Below are 14,945 nucleotides of genomic sequence, written 5' to 3'. Positions count from 1 at the left end.
ACGACGACAACAATGGGACTGGAGAGAGGGCGAGCATACTGAATTGGCAGACGATGCTATCCAACCTAAATAATGCTCCTTACTCAGGCATCGAGCAACATCGGGGCGGGCTTTATCTCCGGTTTTCGCAACGGCTTAAGGTTGCAGGTGATGCTGCGCCTGCGGTTCATCAAAGTGTGCCACTGGTTGCAAGCCAAGGCAATGCATGGTAGTAGGTGCATAGGCAGAACGCATCTCCCAGATACCCGATCCATCCAGCGTTCTGGGCCAACGAGAAGCCGTACCAATGGAGGCTATGACACGGCGATATGGTCCTGCTTATCGGTGGGATCGCGTAGGTGGGGAAATGAAGAGGGCGAAATGCCGCCTATAGCCGTCCCAGGGGACTCGAGCCTGCGCAGGGCACTCAGGGCATTGGCGAATAAGCTTCGAGGCCGTCCGGTGGCCGCGGCATGGGCACTAGCCCCCAGCTGGTCGCAGCGCAGAATAGGGCCCAGGAGCGCAATCTAGCTCAACCATCCCGCAACGGCGCGAACTGAAGCGCGTGCGTAGTCGGCCTAGCCCAGCGATTTTCCTACCTCTGGCGAGTCTGGCTGCTGCTTCGTCCTATAGGTCACTCTCTAGCCCGTCTGCTTGGCGGAGCCCCTTCGGCTCAAGGTTGGAGGGACTCGGCTCAAGGTGGAGCAGGGGCCCTGGTTTGGCACATTTTGGTCTCCAGTCTCCTTCACTATTGTGACATGGTGGGGGTACGTGCTCCATCGCACTCGAAGAACGACTCGGCTATCGCTGGCGAACATGAGTATGCACTGAGCTAACGAGACTAAAACGAGGCGGCCGTGGAAATTTAGTCGTTTCCCACGTGAGCCGCAAAGAAATAGATTCGGCCGTGGATAGAAAGGATATTGCCCCCTCGACTAGACAGAGAGAGAGTCCTTTGTCGGAATATTGGCGAAGCGCCTAGAAGGAACAAAGATAGACACCGCTAATTGTCGGATTGGCAGCGGCCAAATGAAGCGACGCAATAAGCTCCCACGGCAGGCTTGGCACGGGTAAGCTGCAGCGGCACTCAGCAGCGTCGTGGCGCCTGACTCGGCCGTGCAGGACTGCAGTTGTGTCTCGAGTGGTTCCGATACAGGGCAGAGAAACCAGGTGGTGTAAGAGCTGGGATGGGGCACTCGCCTAGCGACGGAAGAATGTCCTGGCACACTAGTCGCAGATCCACGCTGTGCATATCATTTAGTCAAGATTGCACCATGACATTTCCATGGCGCATATCTCAGACCAATTCCTGCTCTTCCTTTGTCGTGCTTCCTCCGAGGTGCCTGCGCGCGAATTCGACATATCCAACCGGGCGGCCTTGGGCGAGGGAGAGAGCAGGTCCTGGACGCCACCGTACGCAATGCCGAACATGAGGCCTTTTCGTGCTGTCCTCGCAGTCTCGGGGACGGAGAATCGGTCTATTGTTCGGGGCAATCTGTTAGTATGGGCATCGCATCGCATGGTGTGATGCAATTGCATAGGCATCGTACGACAGAGATAAGGAAAAACATACTCAGGAGACTGAAGCCGCCGGCGACAGCCAGACTAGCGCCGACCGTGTTGAATAAATCCTTGGAGCCCCTGTAGACGTCGAACAAATTCTCGGCGCAGAACATGGCGGCCGTCAAGACGCTCATGCGCATGCCCGTCTTGAGACCCTCCTTGATGCCGCCGAAGGCCAGGTGGTAGTTCTTGCTCTTGTGATACATGTACCAGCCGGCCGTGGTGTTGGGGAGCTTGTGGGCGTGCTCGGCGCGGAAGCGTAGGCCGGCCATCTTGCTGCCGTAGGAGAGACCGAGGGACATGCCGAGGGAGAAGCCGACGAAGGCGGCGATGGGGATGCGCAGGAAGGGCGGCAGGGACAGCCGGGAATTTTTGCACAGCTCGTCGTAGTCTTCCTTGGTGAAGGTCGGGCGTTGCAGCTGCTTGCCGCGGGTCTGCTCGACCCGTTCTTGTAGGAGCCCCATGTTGCTGGCTGGCTGGCTGGCGGGCTGGCTGGACGAGGGAATTGTTCTTGTCTGGTCTTGGGCAGGTCGAGTCGAGTGTCAGCGCTATGTTGCGTATATATCGCAGATGTGGATTGGCAAACGACGAAAAAGAGTCTTGTAGCCGAACAGCCTCTTTCTCTCATTGGTTTCTGCTTCTCGGTGTTGATTGGATCTTCCGGGCTTGGGAGAGGGGCGCACGGGCCCCCAGCGAGAATTGGCATTGGCAGGCAAGCGGCAGGTACGTAGCGTTTGTACTGGCTGCTGCCCGCACTAAAGCACAGCGGCAGCTGCGGGCACTCAATTCCCTTTCGTCTGCAATATCACGGCTTCACGTGTTTTCGTGTTCAGCCTGTCGCGCGTTTGCAATTCCTCCCTTGATCATCACTAGAAGTTGACCTGGGTTGAGACGAAGCGACATCATCTATACTCAGCCATTTCGGACAGCAGTCGCAGCAAACATGGTAAAAACAATCGCCCCTCATGGTCATCAATTATACTAATCAATTTCTACAGGTTCAACGCGACAACGTCACGGATGTGGACATCACCATCCTCTTCAAGCATGGCGCCTGCACCGTCTTCCTCTTCGTAGACCCCATGTCGACATTTGCCGACGTGTCGAGCGAGCTGCTGGAAGTCCTGCAGGAGCGGTATCCGGAAGGAATCCCCATCGCCCCCAGGCCTGCTCCTACATCGGCCGACGACAACGACGAAGAGGCCAAGGGCCCTGTTACCGCATTGCCCGACGATGCGTCCCAGATCGCCTACGCGCTGCCCAAGTCGGCGTCGGATCCCACGCAAGGCTGGAAGCCGTTGAAGGTCGGCTCTTCCGATACGCTGGTGTCCAAGGGCGTGAAGAACGGGGCCATGGTTGCCTTTGCTTTCAAGGACGACGACGGCGAGGTGGATTTCGAGGTGCACTTCCCGACCTACGATGACGAAATTGAGGAGGAGATGTAACGGGATAATGTCTTATGAGTTACGAATGAAGGACATGGTTACCTTGTGGGATAGATGCGGCTGCAACCTTCTAGACGGCTGCTCATGGCCATGTGGTGCTTTCATAATCATATATGTAATCACAAGTGCCCGCATCATCATAGACTGTGTCATGTTAATCCAGCTTATATCGCAGGAAACACAACAAATTGCAGACAACTTCCCAGGATATGATGTCATGCCTGATAGTGGTACCATCGGCCACGAAGAAAAGGGGCAACCTGGCTGTTCTCTGTGGAGGGGGCGGATTGTGGCCTGGTGGAAGCGATTGGCTTGGCGATGCCCCTCCCCTCATCGAGTTTGGTTCCAAGATTCCCAAGCGACGCAATCTTGGTAGAATGGAGCACTCAATTGACTTTATTGACTTTTGCATCAACTACGATTTGGACGAAAAGAATTACAATATTTAACAAGCAAGGAGTTTGGTATCGTTGCATGCGACCAGACCACATGCGGTGCGACCCCAAGGCCGTTTATTCTTGGATCAGGGGGCTGTTGCAACATGTCAGTGTCAGTGGCGGGTCGGGGAACACACGTTTTCAAGTCCGGTCCCCTATTTTCTGCAGCCATTGAGCCAGCCATAAGCGCCTGTCGGTAGTGAAATTGATTGCCCAGTCCACAGTCCATGGTCCAACTTGGCTTGAATTTGTTCAATGTGTATGCCTTCAAACCAACCTGCGATGTTGTTGACTTTCCTAATCTAATTCCTCTACCCACGCTCCGCATCTGTTCCCCCGCGACAGGCGAGCTCTCCAAAAACATTCTTTTTGCATAGTTTTTGGCTTTCGTTTCGCCTACCTGCCGGGTTCATTCTGTTGTCATTTTTCCATTTAGAGTTTATCTTGCCTGTGCTACTTAAGGTCGGACTTTTTCGGCCTCACATGCCGCCGTCATCTACATGTCCCCCGCGGCTCTCCTTCGCAATGCCTTGCGCCTGCTCGTCCCCATATGCGTAGCCTGCACCGTCTGGCTCTACCTCTACCCGGTGTTCCTGGGCTGCGCCTTTCCCACACCCGCCGACCGACCCGATCCCTCGACCGCCTTCCACTCGACCCTGCGCCAACATGTCGGTAGCAGTGACAACAAGGCCGCAGACCTTGCGCCCTTCCGCCTGCTCGCCCTAGGCGACCCCCAGCTCGAGGGCGACACCTCCATCCCGAACGCCTACCGCGACTCCTTCGAGCACCTGACGAAAGCCTGGCGACACATGACCTTCCAGACGCACCACGCTTCGCTGCGGTGGCGCATCCGGCAGGCCCTGCACGACCTCGTCGACTTCTACATGGAGGACATCCCCGACACGTTCGAGTCGGTTAGGAAACGCATCGACCTGTTCGGCAACGACTTCTACCTCGCCCACATCTACCGCACGCTCAGCTGGTGGGCGCGCCCCACGCACGTCACCGTGCTCGGCGACCTGCTCGGCAGCCAGTGGATCAGCAACGACGAGTTCGCCCGCCGCAGCTGGCGCTTTTGGAACCGCTCCTTCGCCGGCGGCGAGCGCGTCCCCGACGATGTGGCCGCCTACCCGGCCAGCGAGTACGACGTCACGGGCAATCTCGGGTCCGACCACGCCAACGACATCGTCTGGCAGCGGCGCCTCATCAACATCGCCGGCAACCACGACGTCGGCTACGCGGGCGACCTGACCTACGAGCGGCTGTCGCGCTTCGAGGGCGCCTTCGGGAAAGCCGCGTACGAGCTCCGCTTCGAGCTGCCCGTCACCAACGCAACGCTCAACGCGACCCTGTTCGACGCCGAGGCGAACCCGGACTCGACCCGCCTGATCCCCGAGCTGCGCATCGTCGTCGTCAACGACATGAACCTCGACACGCCCGCCCTGATTTCCGACCTGCAGGACAAGACCTACTCGTTCGTCAACGACGTCATTAACACTGCGTCGGCCGTCGAGTTCCAGGGCCACTTCACGGTCGTCCTCACGCACATCCCCATGTACAAGCACCGCGGCATCTGCGTCGACCCGCCGTACTTTGACTTCCACCCCTCGGAGGAGGGCGGCGGCGTGCGGGAGCAGTACCAGCTGTCGGCCGACGCCTCCAAGGGCTTCCTCGAGGGCATGTTCGGCCTGCACGCGAACCCCGACGCGCCGGGCGGCGGCCGGGGCCGGCGCGGCGTTATTTTAAATGGCCACGACCACGAGGGGTGCGACACCTGGCACTTTGTCAACCAGACCGACGACAAAAGCCCCGAGGAGAGGAAGTGGGACGTCCTGCGCTGGGAGGACGCTCAGGCCGACAGCGTGCCCGGCCGCGCCGGACACCCGGGTCTGCGCGAGATCACCGTCCGCAGCATGATGGGCCAGTACGGCGGCAACGCGGGCCTGCTGAGCGCCTGGTTCGACGAGGAGACGTGGGAGTGGAAGTACGAGTTTGCGAACTGCGCCTTGGGGACGCAGTACCCTGGTGGTTCGTCCACGTCATCGATCTCATCGCCGTCGTGGGGTTTGTGCTCTACGGGGTCTTGAAGGGGGCTTGCTTCGGCGGGGTACGATGTCGATAAGTGGCCTGCGTTCATGGGGCCTGCATCTGCGACGGAAACCGAGAAGACAGCACATATAAACGGCAAAGCGGAGACAACAACCCTGAATGGGCATGGGAACAAAAATGGGAGTGTGCATATGACGAATGGGGTGTTGAAGAAGACGTGAGATGAGGGTGGTTTGCCTACGGAATTGGAACGGGATTTGCATAGCGAAGGGGAAAATGGGGCGGCGAAGTACTAGGGTTTGGATCTGTATCTTATGTATATCTACGAAATAGACGTAATCAACATGCGGCACGTTCAAAGATGGCTATATCACTGGCATGGGAGTTTGGTCACTCGGCTAAAAAAAGTACTTGAGCCCAGGCTAAGTAAGAAGTTACAATTGGAAATCCAACACGACCACGTCGATTCGTCTCTCGTCTCCTGCCGCTGCCACTTCTTCCGCCGCGTACCGTCTGGTGAAGACGGAGAGCACGTTGTCGTGGTCGAGGCGGTACGTGTCCACCAACGGCTCGGTGAGTGGGAAATGTTGCGGCGCTCCGGTGGAGCTGCTGCGGCTTTTCCAGACGAGGGCGTATGTGCTGTAGGCGTCACTCTTAGCGGCTTTCCAGATATTGAGGCCGCTGCCATCATCGTCACTGCTCCCGGGCAGAATGAAGTACAAATCATTATCTCGGCTGACGGCCAGGCGCCCGCGCTTGCCGCTGACGTAGCCACACGGCAGCGGGCGCGAGGTCCAGGTTTTGCTTGTAGGGTTGCGGTAGTAATGCTTCCATCTTACTTCCTTCTTGCCATTATCATCCGTCTGGGAGGAAGAAAGACAGTCCCGGTTCAGCACATGCACGCCCCCGTCTCGGTCCACGGCCTGAGCCTCCTGGTTCGTCAGCCCCGAGCCCTTGGGAATCCGGAACGCCGTCACGCCCGGCGAGGACGGGGTGATGCTCTCGCCGCGGCCGAGGTCCGTGACGACGTCGCCGGCGCCGTTGCGCCAGGCCTGTCCCGCTGGTGCTGCTTCTGCTGTTGAGGCAGGGGATTCAGGGGCCGAGTACGCGAAGCACAGGTCCCGGTTTGTTGGCCGCCGAGTTGGGCCCCGCCTGCTGCTTGTGCTGCGTGTCGGCCGGGTCGTCCCAGCCCGCGTACCAGACGAAGTCGCGGTAGACCCAGGTGACGTACAGGGTGCCGTCGCGGGCGTCGAGGCCGTGGATGTAGGGGTTGTTCTGGATGCCCTTCAGGAATGGTGTGGTTGCCGTCACCGCAGTAGCATCAGCAACAACATCGCTGTTGTTGTTGTTGTTGATGCTGTTTCTGGCAGTGGACCGGGATGAATCCGGAGAACCAAAGGGGGGAGTAGGTGCTGCGGCTGGCAGAGTAGAGATACAAATGGTCGTCTCCGAGCCCGGCCTTGCCCGTCCGGAAGGAAAACCAGAGGTCGGCGCCGAGCTGGCCGAAGCGCGGGTAGGTTATGTTGCTCAGCAGCTCGGCGTGCGGGAGGGACGACTCGAGACCCGGGAGGTGGTGGAGGGTCGGGGTGAAGTGCCGGGCGGACCAGCTGAAGGATTCGGGGTCTGTCGCGAGGCCCGGGGTGGAATGTCGGTATCGCAGCTGGTCGCAGTGGTGGTCGTAGGAGAGGTGGATCGTGCCGTCGCCGGGGCAGATTCCGAGCTTTTTTGTTCAAGGCAAGAGTAGTTCAGTAAAATACGTCTGACGTTGATCCGCCACCAACCTCACCTCTAATCTTCCAACATCGCTCGCTCATCACACCGCCCAAGTGTAAAAGTCAAGCCTACCTGGACTGTATTATGCCCATCGTCCGTCGTCTGCAGATAGTCATGGAACACTAAAGTCTCCCATTTCCCTAGGGGCAACTTCCTCCGGGACAGATGGACATATAGAGGTTCCCGATTGCTGCTGCTGGCCGACTTCTCGGGGCCGTGAGAGTCACTGTAGAAGCATGCATACTGCCAGCCATTGAAGGACTGAATGGCATCTTGCTGGAAAGCGTTGCCGTTGAGGACGTGCTTACGCCACGATGGGTCGGTCCCCAGAACAGAAACTGTGGGCTCGAGGAGCATTGTATTATAGGTAGGAAGGATTGCTGATGTCGATCGTTTTGCTAATTCACTGCTTTATGAGGAGTTTCCCACTGGGTTAAACGTTTGCCCGCCAGAGGCTTCCGGTGCGTCACTCCTTTCCTATGTATAGAGGATCTGCATATAGCTTTCTCCTCGTCTCTGTCAAGTTTCGCATGGGATAGCCGCTATATGTCCTGTCAACTATACATATCCCCAACTAGTTTCTGTTCATTCTGCAGCGACACGATCCACTCTCCGCAGCTCACTGTCGGTGATGATGACACGAAGACATAGTCCCCTCATTACTCCACGATGAATTAAAACAGAAACTGTGGCAACCATTGACATACCCCTTGCCAATGCCTCCAGCTCTCAGCCGGGGCATTCATGTGCCGAAGTTGGCGAGTCCACTTTCCCTCCAGATTCTGGGCATTTTCCCCATGTTCCCCAATCTTCTCCTCCCCCATCCCCATCCCCCGCATTACGGCTAAACAGTTCGACCCACTGCAGCCAGCGTATCATCCTGGATGCTGGCCACCACCCCTAATGCCCTCGCAGACTTCTGGTCAATGGGATTCTTTCCTGGCTCGGTCGCGCATTTCGGGCCTGCGTTTTCGGATACATGACAGCAACAAAAGATATGCCTCAAGTTGACAAGCTTGCTGCATGAGGCCAGTAGTCAGAGTCTGCAGATCCGCAGTGGCACATGGCACACGGAATGAATCGACAGAAACTCACGAATCTTGCTTACGGTGTTCAATTGAAGATGACAAAGGCTTCCATAGAGGTCGCCCTCCCTTCCTCGCCGCTGGTAGATACGGATGCGTCCTCCAAAAAGGAGCGTACTCCGGACTTGTCTGTCTTTGCTTTCCTTGGTATTGCCTCCAAGAGTTGTCCGGTGGACGGTTCCATACTGAAATTATCGCCGATAATAGCTTGGCCATAAAATCAGTTCCCGCTACCCCGGATCCTCTGAGCTGACAAGCGGTAAACCTGGTCCCCTCCGCACCTAAGGAACCTATCAGCAACCAACACCCCGTCTCTCACTCCCACTCCCACCCTACCCACCACTGATGTATTGGCTGGCTGCTACCACAGGGTCACATTGTCGCGATGATCTCCCAACTCTAGTCTTTCCAAGTCTGGTTCATCTCGCTCATGTCAATGTTCCATCCTTGGCCAAAGAGAGACAGATGCTGGCCTGATTCGAGCACTCTCTTTGGTGGATTTTCTGGCCCCAACCCCCCAATTTGGAGTCTTTCCACCGCTACCATGCACGTATTTTGCCGAGACATCTGCCATCCACGCTTATCCTCGTTCGACTCGTATGTAGCTGACTGGAGACGGGTGGGTATGGGTATACACTCCGTTGCATTGGGTTCAATCATGGGTGTGACCAATGGCCACTTACATACAGCACGCAATTATTAAATAGAGGAAGTCGTCTTGTTCTAGTGTCCCCGTTTCTTTAAATGTCGTCGCTCGCCTGCTTCGAGATAGTCGCGGAGGTTTGACTTCGTCAATGTGTTGTGCGACCAAGTGATACCACCAACCCATTCGCTTTCGCTCAGCGACGACGCGATCACTAAAAACGCTCAGAGGGGAGCAATACGCCCTGCCTAATCCGTCAAGATGGCGGCGCTTCTCAAGAAGATCGTTCGCAATGATGCGATGAAGACGGATCCCAACGAAATCTACGGATGGAGAGTCTATGTCTTGACCGGCTCGGTGCGTCTATCCGCTCTTCCGTCCTCAGCAAACCAAAGCCTTCGCGAATAACAGTGACTGACTCTTGGCGGCGCAGGCCTGTTTCGGTGCCATGTCCTTTGGATGGGACAGTGGTGTAATCGGCGGCGTCATTGAGTTGGATACATTTTCCAAGTATGTTTTATTTCCGAAAGACGGGAAATCCGTCTCGTATTATATCACTTCACCGGATACTGACAACATGGGCTTTCTCTCAACAGGGCTTATGGACTAGGTGACCCGGGAAGTGTGGCGTCCGCCAACTTGAAGGGCAACATCGTGTCGGTTCTCCAGGCGGGCTGTTTCGCAGGTGCTCTGGCGGCCTTCTACCTCGCCGACAAGATCGGCCGTCGATGGAGTCTCGTCGGCGCTGCGGCCATGACCCTGTCGGGTGTCATCATGCAAGCCGCGGCGTCGGGTCACCTGGAGTCCATGTATATCGGTCGTTTCATCTCTGGTAAGCCTGCGACATCCCTTGAACACCCCATGATCTTGGTCACTAACATGGTTTAACGTCGCACAGGCCTCGGTGTCGGCTGCGCCAGCGTCGTGAACCCCATCTACGTCTCCGAGAACGCCCCGCGCGCGATCCGCGGCCTCCTGACCTCGTGTTACCAGCTCTTCATCGTCCTCGGCGGCATGATCTCCTTTTTGGGGCAACTATGCCGTCGACCTACACCTGAGCGGCCACCGACAGTACATCACCCCGCTCGCGATCCAGGGCCTGCCGGCTTTGTTGCTGTTCAGCCTGATGCTCATCAGCAACGAGTCCCCGCGCTACCTCGCCCGCATGGACCGGTGGGAGGAGGCCAAAGCCGTCCTCCGCCGCGTCCGCAACCTGCCCGAGACGCACCCGTACCTGCAGGACGAGTACCGCGAGATCCAGGAGCAGCTCGAGCACGAGCGGCGCGTCATGGGCGACGCGACCATGTGGATCCTGATCAAGGAGATGGCGCAGTCGGCCTCGAACCGCAAGCGCGCCATCCTGTCGGTCACGCTTATGATCTGCCAGCAGATGACGGGCACCAACGCCATCAACACGTACGCGCCCCAGATCTTCAAGAACTTGGGCGTCGACGGCCGCTCCAACTCGCTGCTGAGCACGGGCGTCTACGGCATCGTTAAAGTGCTGTCGTGCCTCGCGTTCTTGTTGTTCATGGCCGACTCCCTCGGCCGCCGCCGCTCGCTGCTCGTGTCGTCGGTCGGGCAGGCCTTCTGCATGTTTTATATCGGTCTTTACGTCCGCATCTCGCCGCCCGTCGACAAGGCGCCCGTGCCGCCCGCGGGGTACTTCGCCCTCGTCTGCATCTTCGTCTTCGCCGCGTTCTTCCAGTTCGGCTGGGGGCCGGCGTGCTGGATCTACGTGGCAGAAATTCCTACTGCTCGCCTACGGCCATTGGTAAGCGCTTGCAGAAAGCCGCATGATGATTGCCTGCTGACTCGCTAATACAACAGAACGTCGCGCTCGCCGCCGCCACCCAGTGGCTCTTCAACTTCGTCGTGGCCCGCGCCGTGCCCAACATGCTGGTCACGGTCGGCGCCCACGGCTACGGGACCTACCTCATCTTCGGCAGCTTCTGCGTCTGCATGTTCATCTTCGTGTGGTTCTTCATTCCCGAGACCAAGGGTAAGCGAGCTCCTTCCTTGCAATTAGTTAACACATGTCAACTAACCCTATACGCGTCCACAGGTGTCTCTCTCGAGCACATGGACGAGCTCTTCGGCGGCAGCAAGCGGACCCTGACGGGGGCGCCGACGGCGGACCTGGACAACAAGAGCTACGAGGCCAACGTGGAGGTGACGGAGGACAAGGCGCGGCGGCAAAGCTCGCAGGAGCGCTATGTCTGATCGGGTTTCTCGAATCGGCAGCGGACTGTTCTCGAGCGATTTTGGAAATGCAGTAGTTCAATGATGGATATTTAGATCGATGTAGTCTGTTGATTATTATACATCGTATATATACACTGAAGAGCCTTCAAGTTCAGATACTACATGGAATCAAGAATAATATTGTATCAGCGTCAACGTGCCCTCATCTCTCTTCCTTTCTCCCGTCGTTCGCTGCTCATCGGTGTTATCAGTAAATATGCAGCCGTGGCGACCGTCGCCAGTGATATTTTTGACAAGACATTCTTGCCTGAAAGAAAGAAAAATATTCCTAAGAAAAAAAGGCCGATGAGCTACCTTACATTGAGCAACCTTTCTTGAGGTACAGAGACTGGAGAGAAACCGCTTGCCCGGCGTCTTCGGATAAGTGAGTGAGTAGGTCATCATTCTCCCATCAATTTGTGGGTTGGTGTTGAGACAGAGCTGATGAGTGAGCTTCACCCCATTAGCGGATGGTATGTCCTGCTGGGAGTTACAGTAATGATGACTACGAGAGGCGCATTAATGCATGCCCCCTAACCCCCTAAACCAGCTTCGGTTAGTCTAACAGCCCACGAAGCGAGGACTGTTGCAACTTGCCCGTTATCCCGACCCTGCCGCAGCGCCCAATGGGACAAATGGTTGAGGTAGGTCGGCTTTGCAAGCAGTGAGGGTGCTAACTATTTCCGACGCCCATCGGCTTTAGTAACGGCCAACTCTAAAGATCCGCCGCGGGCCACTCATCGTCATCATCACTCCGACGCCATCGACGTTATCTTGACTCTGCCATGCAGACGCCATTGCGCGGGTAGGCGGGATGGTCGGGTCGATCAAACACACACTCTCTCTCTTTCGGATTTAATGGATGTTTCTTTTCTCGTGATTGATAACCACGGAAATGAATCACCCCCGCATTCTCAAGGTGCATGTAGTAGGCTTCAGGAAAAGTATATTAAGCAGTGCGACCTGCGCTCCCAAAACCCAATATGTCTCTCTCCGTAACGAGTCCCACCTCATCATTGACCCTTCCTCTGCTGTATCACAATACCTAGCAGCCTAGTCACTGTCTTCACTTGCTGCACGTAGATACGAATCCTACCGCCCAGAATGTCGCCCTCACTGCCCCAGACGTACAAGGCCGCCGTGATCGAGAAGGCCAACGCCCCGCTCGTGATCAAAGAGGTCCCCCTCAAGTCCCCCGGGCCGAAGCAGGTCCTCGTCAAAGTCCTAGCCTGCGGCGTCTGCCACAGCGACATGGGCGCCCAGGGCGGCCATTTCGGCAACTCGTTCCCCCTGGTCCCCGGCCACGAAATCATCGGTGATGTAGTCGCAGTAGGCGATGGTGTTAGTCGTGTCGCGGTCGGCGAACGGGCCGGGGGCCATGGCATGGAGGTAAGTTCCTCAACCAACATACTTCACAATCATTGCGTTACTTGAGTTCAATTGAACTAATTGTATCACTCACAGGCCACGATAACGCCTGCAATTCCTGCTCCCGCGGCCTCTTCCAAACCTGCGACAACGCGGCCATCAACGGCGTCACCCGCGACGGCGGCTACGCCGAGTACGTCCTCCTGCGCGAGGAAGCCGTCGTGCGCCTCCCGAAATCCACGGATCCCGTAGAGACCGCGCCCCTGCTGTGCGCGGGCGTCACCGTCTTCAACGGCCTGCGCAAGCTGCATGTCGAGCAGGGCGGCCTCGTCGCCGTGCAGGGCATCGGCGGCCTGGGACACCTCGCGATCCAGTACGCCAGCAAGATGGGCTATCGGGTGGTGGCCATCAGCTCGGGGGCCAGCAAGCGCGAGTTCGCGACGCAGCTGGGGGCGCACGCGTACATCGACTCGAGCGCCGGGGATGCGGTAGAGCAGCTGCAGGCGATGGGCGGCGGCGCCTCGGCCATCGTCGCGACGGCGCCGAACCCGGACGCCATCGGCCCGCTGGTCGCCGGTCTGCGGCCGGGGGGTAAGCTGCTACTGCTCGCGGCCGCGGGGCCGATCACGGTGAACTCGAACGTGCTGCTCATGAAGGCGGCGTCCGTGGTGGGCTGGCCGAGCGGCAACGCCCTCGACTCGGAGGAGGCGGTGCAGTTCGCCGCGGACCACGGGGTCAAGTGCATGGTCGAGAAGTTCTCGCTGGGCGACGCGAACGCGGCGATGGAGCACTGTGTTAGCGGGAAGGTGCGGTTCCGGGGGGTGCTGGTTATGTAAATGTTCGTGTGTTTACCTAGCTAAAAGCATTACCCATGAATCTGAAAATGACTGATAAGCTTCCATCTCCACGTCGCTTGAATATGTATCGCTTCCCTCGCTGGACGCGGATGACACCGAGACATGCCTCCATAGAAATAAGCACGCTTATTCTCTATGAGTGCTTGATCAAGGTAACCTTCGTATTCTAAATCATCCACAGTTCAATCCCCAGAATACCTGTCACTTCGTGGTGTAAGTGGGAAGTGGGGGGCCGGCCAGCTGAACTTGACCTGACCCTCCGCTAGAAAAAACCGAAATACCCCTGCAGTAGCCAACCAACTAACGAGACGCGGGTAAAAATTAGCTGACAGGGGCTTCCGCCTGCCCCTGCATGTTTCTTCAGGCGCCTACGTCATGTTTCAACATTTTGGTCAGGGCCGATTCCAAGGTCGAAACAAGAAACAAACAGAGCAAATATAACGAATACCTAGTGTCTTGACTGTTGGAAGACCCTGATCAGCCTTTGGAAGTCATCTGTCATAGCCTTAACTAGCAGCAATTGGTTCATGTGAAGCTGGGCTGATAAAAAGCACACGGGAGCCCATCCCGCGAATGTAACATAGACTCTCACCACATTCACTACTCCAGATGTCAGTACTATAGGAGAAGGCATATACTTACGATCTCTTCTATTTATATATATAAGCTTCTTTCTTAAATACTCCACCATGTTCATCCCATCTCCTCTCCCAACCTCCCTGCTTCTAGGAGTAACGCTGCTACTCTCCTCCCAGTCCACAGCACAGGATGTCATCATAACCAAAACCATAACCTCGGGCCCCAGCGAAGCCACCGCCTCCGCCGCGGCCGAGTTCATGTCCGCAGACCTCTTCACGTCAGCCATCCTCAACAGCACCAACACCTACCGCGACCAGCACAACGCGAGCCATCTCGTCTGGAACCGCACCCTCGAGGACTTCGCGAACCGGTACCTGGGCCAGGTCGTGTCGCGGTCTCTTTCATCGTCAGACTCAGAATCAGAATCAAATTCTTCCACCACCTTGGACTCGAGAGATAGTCTAAGTAGAAGAGGAGGAAAGTGCGACTTCAAGCACTCCGGCGGCCCCTACGGCGAGAACCTGGCCCTCGGCTGCTCCAACGCAACAAGCTGCGTCGAGGCCTGGGGCAACGAGCGCCGTGACTACGATTTCGGCACGGGCGACTTCGGGGAGTCGACGGGGCATTTCACGCAGCTGGTCTGGAAGAACACGACCAGCGTCGGGTGCGGGGCGCGCATGTGCGGCGGTGATGGTAAGGCCGGAGATGCGCGGGGTGGTACTTGGTGTGCGAGTACTGGCCGCGGGGGAACGTGATTGGGCAGTTCACCGAGGAGGTGCAGGCGCAGGAAGGAAGGGGTGTGTCGTTGTCGTCGAGGGTGCCGGTGACGCTGGGGTTGATTGTTGGGTTGCTGAGCAGTGTGTTGACGACGATGATTTGATGAGAAGAAGGAAGACATGACATTATGACTGCTACGAGTTTCA

At 57.1% G+C, this 14,945-nt stretch overlaps 7 protein-coding genes across 7 annotated transcripts; 5 read left to right on the top strand and 2 right to left on the bottom strand.

Annotated features, from left to right (window-relative positions):
- Positions 1-1,236: 1,236 nt before the first annotated feature.
- On the bottom strand, positions 1,237-2,006 carry PG997_011758 (uncharacterized protein; the record flags this gene model as incomplete). Its single annotated transcript, XM_066816073.1, has 2 exons — positions 1,237-1,457; positions 1,553-2,006. 2 exons carry the CDS (start codon positions 2,004-2,006, stop codon positions 1,237-1,239), a joined length of 675 nt encoding a protein of 224 aa, XP_066661765.1.
- A 479-nt stretch (positions 2,007-2,485) lies between these two features.
- PG997_011757 (uncharacterized protein) lies at positions 2,486-2,987 on the top strand (the record flags this gene model as incomplete). The annotated part of the gene is made up of 2 exons (XM_066816072.1): positions 2,486-2,488; positions 2,541-2,987. The coding sequence occupies 2 exons, from the start codon at positions 2,486-2,488 to the stop codon at positions 2,985-2,987; spliced, it is 450 nt and encodes a 149-aa protein (XP_066661764.1).
- Positions 2,988-3,924: 937 nt separating this feature from the next.
- Positions 3,925-5,511, top strand: PG997_011756 (protein TED1; the record flags this gene model as incomplete). The annotated part of the gene is made up of 1 exon (XM_066816071.1): positions 3,925-5,511. One exon carries the CDS (start codon positions 3,925-3,927, stop codon positions 5,509-5,511), a length of 1,587 nt encoding a protein of 528 aa, XP_066661763.1.
- Positions 5,512-5,907: 396 nt separating this feature from the next.
- Positions 5,908-7,603, bottom strand: PG997_011755 (uncharacterized protein; the record flags this gene model as incomplete). Its single annotated transcript, XM_066816070.1, has 4 exons — positions 5,908-6,525; positions 6,581-6,809; positions 6,868-7,193; positions 7,319-7,603. The coding sequence occupies 4 exons, from the start codon at positions 7,601-7,603 to the stop codon at positions 5,908-5,910; spliced, it is 1,458 nt and encodes a 485-aa protein (XP_066661762.1).
- Positions 7,604-9,235: 1,632 nt separating this feature from the next.
- On the top strand, positions 9,236-11,197 carry PG997_011754 (MFS quinate transporter; the record flags this gene model as incomplete). Its single annotated transcript, XM_066816069.1, has 6 exons — positions 9,236-9,331; positions 9,408-9,484; positions 9,571-9,806; positions 9,873-9,976; positions 10,047-10,748; positions 10,805-11,197. The coding sequence occupies 6 exons, from the start codon at positions 9,236-9,238 to the stop codon at positions 11,195-11,197; spliced, it is 1,608 nt and encodes a 535-aa protein (XP_066661761.1).
- A 1,125-nt stretch (positions 11,198-12,322) lies between these two features.
- PG997_011753 (uncharacterized protein) lies at positions 12,323-13,422 on the top strand (the record flags this gene model as incomplete). The annotated part of the gene is made up of 2 exons (XM_066816068.1): positions 12,323-12,611; positions 12,683-13,422. The coding sequence occupies 2 exons, from the start codon at positions 12,323-12,325 to the stop codon at positions 13,420-13,422; spliced, it is 1,029 nt and encodes a 342-aa protein (XP_066661760.1).
- A 710-nt stretch (positions 13,423-14,132) lies between these two features.
- PG997_011752 (PR-1-like protein) lies at positions 14,133-14,777 on the top strand (the record flags this gene model as incomplete). The annotated part of the gene is made up of 1 exon (XM_066816067.1): positions 14,133-14,777. The coding sequence occupies one exon, from the start codon at positions 14,133-14,135 to the stop codon at positions 14,775-14,777; it is 645 nt and encodes a 214-aa protein (XP_066661759.1).
- Positions 14,778-14,945: the final 168 nt, after the last annotated feature.

Source organism: Apiospora hydei (genome assembly GCF_038363865.1).
Source record: "Apiospora hydei strain CBS 114990 chromosome Unknown utg000009l_segment0_segment0, whole genome shotgun sequence".
NCBI classification, from domain to species: domain Eukaryota; kingdom Fungi; phylum Ascomycota; class Sordariomycetes; order Amphisphaeriales; family Apiosporaceae; genus Apiospora; species Apiospora hydei.
The sequence above is the reverse complement of the archived record's forward strand: the minus strand, read 5'-3'. Positions and strand labels throughout refer to the sequence as shown.